Genomic DNA, 12823 nt, shown 5'->3' with positions numbered 1-12823 from the left:
GGCCAGTATCACTGATACCGGTACTGATACTGATGTCTCTATTAAATGGATTTTTTTTTTAGCTATTCAGCAATTATAGCCATTCAACATTACAGTATAATTGAAAGCTATCAATTTTAACATTTAATAAGCTTTAAAAATATAAAAACTTAAAACAATCTTCACATAAACCCATTGTAATAAATGTCACAGGTAAAATATACAGAAACTGAATAATCAAACACTGCACAGTCTATACTGAATAAATTATAAATTGAATATAGATTAATCCTTATTTAAGCTACCAAAGTTATTCAGTCAAAAGCAGTGAGTGATTTTGTCTTTTGTTCTTTTGATTAACATTAATGACAGACAGCAACAGGTTTATTAGACTGCTGTCACTTTAAGACCTAGCACATGACGCAGATCTAACACACATCCTATTTTGTCACAATTCTTTCATGTTCACACTTTTTAACTCGTTTAAGACTGTGCTCACAAGGATATTTGACAAAATGGGAATTCTGACATCTTTTTGTGTGTTTTTATCTCAAAGAGGTCTAAAGTGGCTTTCTGTGCGAGTGTTTCTGGTGTTTATTCACAGAGAGCCACTTCACAGACAGTGTGCCAGTACAGATTTGATTTTTTTTTTTTTTTTGCATCTTATCACACTTTAATGGTTAAATAGAACTTGAATGAATGGTAGCGTGATCATATACTGTAGCGCAGCCAAAGGATGACAGAAAAAAAACGGATGCTGCATTAAATGTGTTTAATGTGTTACACTGAAAAGAAAATTATTGTAAAATTGTTGCAAAATGAATGCGTTAATTTTGACAGCCCTACACATTTTATATTTATATCATTTATTTAATTAATTTTTTTTTTTTTTTTTTTTTTTACCAAGAAATAAACTTTGTATTTGTGTGTGTGTTCAGCAGGAATATATTTACTTGAAAATGTGAATTTATATATATTTACTACTTAAAAATATTCAGAATGGAAATGCTGCACCAAAGGATGCACCATTTTTACTGATACAATAATCTAAAAACTTTTTTTTTTACATAGAAAAAAGTATGAGTGTGTGTTCTAAATAAAATATAAGTAAATAAAACACTTTAAACTATAGTTTTGTCAGTCAAGTGAATTTAGGCATCAAAACATAATTTACAGTATGAAACATGAATGAACTATTTATTTTGAGATCTGCTAAAGAAAATAATGTTTGAATGATAAAAAGCCCTTAATATAATAGAGGTGAGACCTCTATTATATGGAAGACTATTTATAGAGGTGGGACCTCTATTATAGGAAAGTGCTCTTCAAGAAATTGTGCCTAAATCTCATAATCTGGAGTTAGTGTTAGATGATGGCAAACGTAATCTAAAATCTAAAAATAAACGGAAAAAAATACACACAATTTTTCAATTTCAACAGACACTAACGAATAAAAGAAATCATTAATATTGGCCGATATGTTATAACATAAGGAATGTGTTCAAATTCCACCTCCTCCTTTCATTGTAGTGCTCCATCATAAACAGCATCCTTTATGATGGTGTCAAATAACAAACTTGAAAGTAGCTTTCTGATAGGATAGAAGAAATAATTCATCTCTGTCAACTAAACGTCTGTTTTACGGATTTATTAAGAGAATTTCATTTAGCCTTGAGGTGGTTCTTGTACTTTTGGCTCATACTGATGAAACATGAGGAATCTAGCACTGCCCAGTGCACAGCTCAAGGGTGCAACTCTGAGACGGCCATTAAAGAGCCAGTAATCACACACACACATTTCAGTCCACCTTCCATTTGAGGAGCTGTTATTAAACTTACTCCTATAAGTACTAGCCACTGGTGACAGAGGATATATAAAAAAAAAAAAAAAAAGGACTTGAGGTAAAAGTGCTTACCCCGCACCCTCTGACTACATCCATAAACCTGTACTCCATCAAACCAGAGACGGGACCCCATTTGCCTGCTTAACGTTCATCCTTCACAGCCAGCCGGTCAACTCAACTCACGTTTTAAAATGCTCAGTCAATTTCAGAACTAGATGATCGGAGGGGGGATTTCTTCAGCCCTGGCTGTGAAACTCAGGATTTTACATCAGAGGACTTTATAGGGATGTAGAAAGAGAGGGGTTAGGGACAGCCAGGATAGTGCTAACACCAGTTGCTTGGAGTTTTGCACAGCGCCTCTGAAGACTGCAGTCCCTACGGGGAGATGCGTCGGCATCTTGTATTAGAAGAACAGGAAATCTCAAAGAGGGAGATGAAGGAAAATAGCAGAGAAGCCGTCAGCAGCTGAGTCATCTCTGTGGAAACAACCATCTCACATCACTGAGAGGTGTGAGGCAGTGTAGCCCATATAAAACATACAGGAACGGGGATATTTACTCTGGGAATGTGAGTATAGACTTTTGTTTACAGACATTGACAAGGGATTTATCCACTGGGTGCCATGTGGATTCCTCATATGCATAAAAACGACTTTGACAAAGAGTTGTTGATGCCAATATTTACTTAATTAAAATGTATTTAATATTAAACACACACAAAAAGTAAAATAATAAAATTAAATCTAAATTATTTATGAGGAGGCTTTTTTTATTCTGTACTATCAAAAGTGACAGCAAAGACTTTTACATTTTAATGTAATGTCTGCTGAAAACAAAGGAATCATCAAAGGAATAAATTATATTTTAAAATATATTAAAATGTAAAACTGTTATTTTAAACAGTAATAATATTTAACAATATTAAAACTTTGTTTAAAAAACATTAATAAAATTACAGACCCCAAACATTTAAACGGTAGTGTATGAATATTAAAAATGATATGTTATATGAAAGACTTGGAGTGTATGCGTCGCCTCTTATTTATATAAAACCAAATTTCATATTTATCCTTCTTGAGCGTCATAAACTATTCAATGAATCTATAAATCAAACTATTCAATTCGATCTATAAATCTTTATCATATCAATCATATTTTCAAGAAATAAACTTAGTAAAGTCTCTTTTTTATTACTTTACTGTTAGTTATGTTAAAGTTCACTACTAGCTTGATTTGGCACAATGCAGTTTATATACACATTCAGTTGATAGAATGTTTAAAAATCCTTATCGAAAGAAAAAGTTTTAAAAATCACCTTATTAAAGTGAAAATGAGAGTTTCACTGAATGACACCAATGATCTCATCAATGTTTCTCTCTCAGAGGAATGGTGGAAAGGTGCAGTGAACTGACCTTATTGGATTACACTAACTGCAGCCACTCTGTACCAACTTCACTTAAGGCTCTTCCTTATGGAAACTTTATGTGCCATAAAACAGACAGAGTGAGCATAAACCCACAGAAAAGTAGTTCTTAAAGTCTGGTTATAAAAGTTTCAAGGCCTGTCATTCACTCTCCGTACAGCAATGGACATGAAGCAAAACATACAGTTCAACCCGATCGCCGAACAAATTAAAAGCAAGTATCTGAAATATTTGGCTTCTCTCTTGTATACTAAGCAAGACAAACTGATCAAGTACACACTTATTGGCCGATCTAAAGGAACAGTTACAGTATATACCATTAGAGTTGTGTCTGCTAAGACAAAAATTAACATGATTCTCCCTAATATTTAGTACTTACACGATCTTATTTTTTATAGTAATTGGAGCAAATTAATTGTAATTGGAGCAAATTGGAGCTAAAAGAAATATTTTGTTCAAAGTACAAAATATTAATGTTTTGAAATTGATTCAGGGAATCTTCAAAATGAGTCATTGTTTCAGAAATCTTTCCAAATAAAAATGAAATAAGTACATAAATAATGTTTTGCTTACTGTCTGGACAATATTCAGGACATTCAGTCTTTGCATTATAGAAGCTCTAAATTTACACAGATGAAAAACAATTACACTAATGAGGGAACAATTACCTTACAATCTGTGAATCATTAAAATAACAGCCTCGTTTTCTGGGTGCTAATATAGGACTTTCATTTTCTCCTTTTCAAAACTTCAATTTTGAGCTCCAATACTGCAAACATCAGCACATACTAAATTACAACATAGCATTTAAATGTCAAAATAGCACAAATCTCTCTCTCTCTCTCTCTCTCTCTCTCTCTCTCTCTATCTATCTATCTATCTATATATATATATATATATATATATATATTATATATATATATATATACACACACACACGCACAGTAAAATCTGACTATATGCAGGTAAAACTGAATATTTAGTTGTAAATCAGAATATGGAAAGACAGAGAGAGACGGCAAGTGAAGCAAAGTGTGCCGGTCAGGCCCTCAGGCTGGATTCTGTCTGTCTGCTTGTCTTTGAGTCTCTGCTCTTTGTTGCAGTAAGTGCTCTTGCTAGCTTGTCAGATCCACAACTGTTGCTCTCTCTCTTTCTCCAGCTCCACATCTGGAGAGGAGCAGGCACTCAGAATTCAACACAACAAGCCACCTGTGTGAGGAAGCCGGACTCGAGTCACGTGACGGGTCTCTGTTGAGATTGACGGGCTCTTTGCCAACGGAAACTGACTGAAGGTTGCATGAGAAGAGAGGATGAAACTAGGGAGAGCTGTCTAGACAGGCAGGTCATCTGAGTCATGATAATTGAGCATCAACAAAGACCCAGAGGCCTTCAGCTTTTATGCAAAATAAACATTTATATATGCTTAAATATTTAATCCAATACACTTATTTTAATCTACAAAGATCATGCTGCTTGGGCTATACAAGATCTGGATAACATACACTGCACGCCTAAATAATTCACATCCATAAATGCAGATCAGAGTTTGATCTCTTTTAAATATTCAGATGGCTCCAGCGTTTCACACTCAGATATGGTTAATGGATCTGGATGCGTAGCCTTCAAAACAACTTCATTCTCCATTTGCTGATGCGAACTCGACGTTTAAAATGGGCAGCGGTGAACAGACGAGCTGACGATAGAAGAAGCTTCTACGCATAATCATCCATCAAAGCGACTGTCAAAACCCGCTATGCTTCTCTGTCTTTATAATGCTGTTAGAGGACTTTGATGACTAAAGATACAATAAACAGATGTGACGATTGCTGTTGAACATGACAGTTGTTGTGAGTCTGCATTTTAAAGTCGTGAAAACAGCCCGTTTGTGCATATTTGGTATGTTTGGACACTGATTGTGTGTACGTGGGGACGCTCGATAGAATTCATCTTCATACACCTCTGGACAGAGAGGAATCGGATTAGTTGCATTGCGAAAGTGAATGTAAAACATTTGTGCTCATGTATACCTCACCAGGTAGCAGACTTCTCAAAAAAACGTGTTTGACCCTGTGAGGCGAAGCATTAACGGAGCAAAAGAGGTAATTGAGATGTACTAGACGGCTCTTTTTGTGAAACGCTGTTCGCATTTACTTGCCTCATTGAAAGTGAAAGATATGAGAGAAGTAATCCCAGTGTATTACACTGAATCCAGGCTTGTTCTCTGGTGCTTTACCTATAGCATGTGTGCGGGTGTGTGTGCAAGTTCCCCCTCACAGGGCCTCTGTTTAACTACATCACGTCTGTGTGTTACACCAGAGAGTGTTTTACAACTGCAGTCCAAGCTGTTGTAGCCTCATCCTGCTCTCTTTTTCTTCATTCCCTCTCTCTTTCCCTCTCTCCTCCATCTCCGCAGGTCATTAAGAGTGTTGTACTGCCACATACCCAAGAACAGAGGACATAAAAAGACAAATAAGGCCATAAAATGGCCCTATGCCCGTGCATACAAATACATTGCCTCTCACTCTCTCTTGTTCTATCTCAATGTCCCTCCCTCACTTTTTTTCTCCCTCATCCAGTATATATCCTTTCATTCTTGCTTTATTTCAGACATTATATCTTCTATATGAATTATAAAAAGGCTGATTGCACATGCTAATGAAATGGCATGAGGCTCCCAAAAGTATTCATACACTTAACAATTTAGGCTTTTCTCTGCATTAGATCAGGGACTTTTTGTCTTTACCAAAACTCAGGAGCCCTACCAGTATTATTTTAGCATTATTTATTTAATAGTATTTAATAATATTTCGAATTAGCTTTTAATATTATATTTTCAGTTTTACATTTATATATTATATTTTAATTTAAGTTTTAGTGATTTTGTAATGGGATTCTGTACTTTTTATTAGTTTCTATTTTTTTTATATATTTCTATTTAGCTTTAATTTTCATTTATTTTTATTTCAGTTTGGGTAATTTTAGTACTAAACTTATTCTATTTCAGTTAGTTGCCAAGAGAACATTTCTAATTTTCATTTAGGCTTAAGTTTTTTTAAGTTTAAGTTTGTCATGTAATATTTAGATTTTATTTTATTTGAGCTTCATTTCAATTAATGAAAATGCTATTTAATAGTTTTAGTTAACAATAACATTGACCCCTACTCAAATTTAACCAAGAGACCTCTAATATAAAAAGAAATCTAGTTTTTTTCTGTAACACTTTATAATAACTTGTAATAACTATAATAACTATAATAAGAACAGCAATAGTGCCACCACAAACAATGCTAGAGCTTGCTGAAAATTCAGCTTCACCATCACAGGAATAAAACACATTTTAAAATATATTACAATAGAAAATAGTTATTTCAAAAATATTTCATGATATTGCTGATATTGCATGATATTTTACTATGTTTTTGATCAAATAAATGTATCTGTGGTGAACATAAGAGACTTTTTAAAGAGGTGATCAGGGTTTATGCAGTCTGGGTGAATGTTTCACAGGCTGTATCAATAACCAGATTCACCCTGTACACCCTTAAGTCTGTATTTCTGTTCTTTCATTGCTTTAACATATAGTTCAATCATGACAACTCTCGGACTAGTTTTTAGCATGTTATTGAATATGCCAATTTTAATGTATTTAGTCTTGGCGCACTATATCTGCTCGCTGCTTCTGTTACTGCTAATGTTTATTATTGCTGCTCCTGGCGCTGCAGAGCAAGGATGGACTTGCTGCTGCTAATAGATACAAAGATGCTCTGCTGTAAGCATGTAAGACATGCTGCTGCTGCTGCATAAATAGACATACATAAATCCTGTAGCAGATCTAGGCAGGTGGAGCTGGGGGAGGTGGAGGCTTTCAAAGGAACTCTGATTAGCTTACAGGAAACAATGAACCAGAGTATTTAAATGTTGAGCAAGCAATCTAATTGGCTGCAGGATCAGCATAGTGGCCAATCAGCTTGTGGCATGCGGTAACAATAGCTGGGTTTCCATCCAAACGTGAAGCGAATCTTTTCAAAGTTCGCAAAAACTTTGAAAGTTGTTCGAGCGGATGACTGTGGTATTGGTGACCTAGTAACCAAAAGTAAATAAAACACTGTGACTGAGTGTTCGTGAAGGGTTTGCCTAAACACTTATGAATAAGAAAACAATAAACGAGAGCTGTCTGAACTCATCTCGACTTTATTAAGCGTGACACATATGAGAGGACAAGCCAGAAAAACCTGCGACACTCCAGCACAAAAGTGCACATGACCCTATCCACGGCATGTCCCGAGGGGAAAATGCATTGCACACAACAAGCGCTAGTACATGGGTTTAATGTGGGTTTAATGTTCGCTACGTCAGAATTTATTCGGCAAATGCATTTCCATCTCCCATTATTCGCATTAACTCAAAAGCCACCTCAAGCGAGCATAAAAACTTTTTTGCGAATTAAGGGATTTATATTTGAAATTTGACGTTTCCATCACTCGTTTCTGATGCGATACTTAAAATGCGCATAAAAACAGGGTGATGGAAACATAGCTAATGTGACTGCTTGCGGATTGCATGTAATCAGCCTGCGCCCTCTAGAGTTTCATGACTGAACTAGATATTTTTGCCATTTATTTTCCCCCCAATATATGTGCCCTTTCAAATCCCATTTCATGTGAAACTGATTTCTTTTTTTTTTTCCATTGACACCATATTTCTTATCAATAAATGTCCTTTCATCAGTGGCTTCCCGTGTCTGGCTCTCCTTGACGAACGTGAAAGTGATGAAGGCCCTAAAAGAGGGCTTTAATCTCTCGAGCATTCCTAATGAGTTTTCCTCTACAATTATTTGATAAGAGCGGAGACGGAACTGTAGGCACTGTGAATGATCCAGTACCTGTGCAGATCATGCACACGCACACACACACACACACACAGTCATGCATCCTCAAAGACACTTACATGTGTCCACCCCCTTAAAGAAAATGAGTGTGCAGTTCACAGCAGATATAGGAAGATGCTAACATAACAAAAAAATGACAAAACCACCTAAAACGCTACAAAGATGTGCAGTAAAACAGATGTGCAAACATGCAGTGACTAACCACGCTAAGGCCCAGCTGCTCTCGCTGCAGGTAATCGAGATTTCGGCGCTCCAGGCTGGCCAGGTAATGTTGCAGACGGGAATAGGTGTAAGGGTAGCAGTATGAAAACTGATAAACGTCATCCTCACGGTCGAAACAGAAGGCGAAAGACATCACATAGTTCCTCCGATGGTCAGGGCAGCGATAGTAATACACATTCTTAGCTGGCAATCTCTGCCTGTGACATAGAAAGAAAGACAACATGACAATAAAATGCGCCCTGTTTGCTTTCTCAATAAACATTCATGTGTTAATGTGAAATAAATAAACAGGAAATAGTTTGTGTTTATAACCATTATAGTGAGAAAACATTCTCTGACACGTTTTAGCTGACATAACCAAGGCTGCATACACTTTAAAAAATGCTGGGTTGAGACTATTGGAAGATGGGTTGATTTGACCCAATTTGGGTACATAATTGTTCATAATCAGTAACCCAACGGTTCTGGGCTGGGAATGCAGACGTGAAAGAGAGAATGCATGTCACATAAGTTCAAACACAAATGGTTCTGTGTGTGCTGATACCACTTCGGCTATATGTGTTTGTGGTGCTCATGACAGGAATATGTGTGCAAAACAGAAGAAAACTAGTTGAAGTGGAGAGGAGGGAGAACTCTGACTGCAGCAAGGAACGTGTTCTTTTAAAACTGGAGGATTTTGTTGGAGTGTTTTCTCTCACATCCAAATCACTTTAGTGGTGATAGGTGACTGATGAGCGGGAACTGGAATTGCGCTCAAAAAGGGATTGATTATAAATGTTTTAAACAGAGAGGGTAAAATTCTGTCGATTTGCTATAAAAGTTTTTTCTGAATTTCAGTGTTTTTTTTTTTGTTTTTTTTTGCTAATGCTGTAGCATTACTAGTGTGTTCGTTGGATGGAGAAAAAATAAACAAAATATGGTCAAATTTGCTCTTATACGCAAGTTAATAAATATTATTACACGGCTCTGTGGAATACTTGATTCTGATTGGTCAGTTGTGCCATCCAGCGGTATGTTATTCCCCGATAACAACCGCTGAAAAAAGATAACACAGGCTCATCCGGGTTACTGAAGTTAGCAGTGCTATTCACTTGCTAGGAATGTTTTATAAAATATTAAAACTCAGTCAAATCAATATTTTGTGTACAGTTTCTTAATTATGTCATCCAGTATCGTGAACTCGCTCTCTCTTGTTCCATGCAAACGCAGCTGTTGCCATTTTGTCACTGTTAGATTATAAGATAACAAACACGTATGATTTTAAAACAGTTCCATCTCAGATCAATATCTCTTATCCACATAATTATTTATGTCGCAAAATGCCGTTTAATAAGTGGTGTGACTGTACCATATACCTTAAATGTCCAGCTAGTTTGAATTTGCCGTGCTAGCAACTGCTCTCTCCGCGGAAGCTTTGTGTTTAAATAGCTAATAAAATATTTCGACTCAGATCAATATTTCGTCTCTGATTATTTACTTATGTGGCAAGTAGCCATGTAATAAGCGGGATAAAGTACATCCAGCCGGTTGTTATCTCAGAATAAACCCCTTCAGGCTGATGCAAGTCCTGATCACCCTGTTGGGGTTTATTCTGTTCATTCAACCGGCTGGATGTACATTATCCCTTACTTAAACTTTAAGAGCAATTTAACTGTATAAGCTGTACAACTGTTAAGTTGTCATTCTTTTCTGCACTTTTTCTCCCTCACATACGCATGTATTGTTTTTACTCTAAATTTTTGTCCATTTTGGGTGTTGTTTGGTGTAAGTTAATGTTGATTATTACTGTTGGCTGTGTTGTTACTCTAGTAATTCTATGTATGATTTTAATTTCCAACCTAATTTGGGTTTATTTTAAACCAGCAATATAGCAATTGTAAAACAGTAGTTGAGTTAAATAAAACAGCCCAGCATGTTAGGTCAAAGATTTAACCCAACATGCTGGGCTGTTTCATTTAAAACAACACAGTGCTGGGTTCGTCCCTTTTTGACGCAAAAAAGACACTAATTTTTTAGAGTGTAGGCGGGAAACATATAATTAATTTATCATATCATCACAACCACAACTAAATCGAGTTATGAATGATAAAATAAAACGCCAAGCTACATTATTTCTTGCCTAACACTCTGTTTCACTGGGAAATATCTTATGACTGAAGTTCAATGTGCTGTAAATGACATTTCATGTATTCAGTGGCAGTGAATTGGCAGAAGATTCTTTGGCAGACAATTGCTTTCTGACATGGCTATTTACTTTTGATTTGAAAAGAAAAGAAAAAAAAAAAGAAAAGATGTGAAAAGTGAAGAGACATTGAGATGAAATAAAATGAGAAGTGAATAAAATAAAATATAATATTATAATCTTGTAAATAATCTTGGAAACTTGCAGGCCAATCAATCCTCTACATCCACTACAGTCACTCACATTACTGCTGTTCAGACAGCTCTCTCTCTCTCTCTCTCTCTCTCATCCTATGCCTCTCCCTTTAAAAACCCATCTAGATGAAGGCAAACACTACTAGCAAACTGTAAACAATGAAAATTTCTGCAGTGCACAATGAGCAGGGTGAACAATGAAAGCAATGTTATTTGCATATAAAATGATATACTGTGCTGTTAATCAGTTTTATGTTGAGCTGCTGAAAGTAAATCTGCACCATCTGCAGAGAGAGAGAGAGAGAGAGAGAGAGAGAGAGAGAGAGAGAGAGAGAGCAAATAGCAGTGAAGGACAGGCAAAGAACATACGATAGAAGGCAATGGAGGGAATAACAGCGGGAGGGAGATAGTGAGAAGATGAGAAAGAGAGGAAAGATCAGAGCTGGGATGGGTTGACTGTGGGACAGGGAAGAGAGAGAGAGAGAGATCAGATGGAGATGCTATCGATGTGAACAGCACAGAAGCTTCCACACGGCCATACTGATAAGAGAGGAAACAGCTCTCTAAAATCAACCTCCAGTCCTTCCATCTCATTCCATTCCACTAAACAACTCACATACACACTGTACACTGATGTAACTGGGTTAGTGTCTTTGTTTGAACGCTTCAAAAGTTATAAACACACACCTGCTCCCTTATCTTCAGTTACCCACACGCATAAATACATACAAACACACAGACATATACAGTGGGATCCAAAAGCCTGAGACTATTGAAAATATGAGATTTAAAATCCTATTTAAACCTGGAAATTTAAGTTTTAGGATTTTGAAAGTTTAAAAATAAGAAAAGACATGATGAAAAATAAATAAGAAATACTTCAGATTATGGCTAATCTATGTCACTATTTTAATATTAAAATAAACAAATTTATGACATTGATCACCATCAAGCTAAAACTATTAAAACATTCTGAAATTCATTAATTCAAAATAAAAAAAAATAATAAAATAATAAATAAAATAGGTAAATAAAAAAAAATAAAAAATAATAATAAAAAAAAACAAAAACAAATAAAAAACAAAACAATAAAATAAAAAATAAATAAAATAAAATAAAATAAAATAAAATAAAATAAAATAAAACAATAAAAAAGTCACATTATATCAGAGAAAATGGAAAATGAAAACTATATGTTACATGTACAGTACTTGGCTAGTGAGCTAGCTACATAAGTATCATTTTTGGACATTATAGGCATGTTCCAAATGCTGTCAACAGGCATACAACATATGCACTGCTCAGCTTGTTTCCTGTAATAGCCAGCCCCTCGAGTGCAGCATTGGGATTGGCCGTTTAAAAGAGCACGTTCCACCCTGATGTTCATTAAGAACCCCGTGAGAAATAAAGCTATGTAGAACTATGCAAATATGAAAACAGCCACACGCAGTGCATGCCAACATAACAGAGCTTCATCCATACACACACTGCAGAATGTACACAGACTCCTCTGCAACCTCAACAAAGTGAACCGCTGAGCCGAAATGAAAGTGAATTAGCTTTTCTCTGTGGAGGAAAAGACAGCAAATGAACGATCAAGCTGAGGAATCCTCTAGGGGACTTCTACAACACTGCTATCTCTACATGTCTCAAAAGACCGTTAACACACAGGACAGGTGCCTGCTTGGTCCAAACTACACTGTACTGCTAACACAGAGACGAATTAAATGATCTCTAATGCATGTCAGGCTTGGCGACAAAATATACTCCATCACGAAACAAACACATGACCCTTCACTGTCAGTTACTTACATCTTAACACACACCCATCCCACTCAATGTTAACTCTATGACACTTAAAAAAACACAAACTGACACTCACAATGCGTACACAAACACATTTTTGTTCACTCATATTCAATTAACCAATATGTAAACACCTGTAAATGCACTAGTGTATTCTGAAAGACTTCAATTATTAGATACACTTTATTCATTTGAATAGACAGATAAACCAATATAAAAACTTAAATGAAAATGTAAAACAAATAAATATAGTTGACAAATGAAACAAGGCCTCCATTTAGGACCAT

The 12823-nt window shown here is 35.7% G+C and overlaps 1 protein-coding gene across 1 annotated transcript in view; it reads right to left on the bottom strand.

Moving 5' to 3' along the window:
* The window catches only part of agbl4 (AGBL carboxypeptidase 4), a 359863-nt gene that overhangs the window by 155759 nt on the left and 191281 nt on the right, over nucleotides 1-12823 (bottom strand). The window contains exon 5 of the mRNA XM_051904378.1: nucleotides 8335-8551. Within this exon, the coding sequence (XP_051760338.1) occupies nucleotides 8335-8551 (217 nt within the window). The remainder of the gene's footprint in view (nucleotides 1-8334; nucleotides 8552-12823) is intronic.

The sequence above is a fragment of the Ctenopharyngodon idella genome, chromosome 8 (assembly GCF_019924925.1).
Source record: "Ctenopharyngodon idella isolate HZGC_01 chromosome 8, HZGC01, whole genome shotgun sequence".
Taxonomy (NCBI): Eukaryota; Metazoa; Chordata; class Actinopteri; order Cypriniformes; family Xenocyprididae; genus Ctenopharyngodon; species Ctenopharyngodon idella.
Note: the sequence above shows the minus strand (reverse complement) of the source record. Positions and strands in the feature narration are given on the sequence as shown.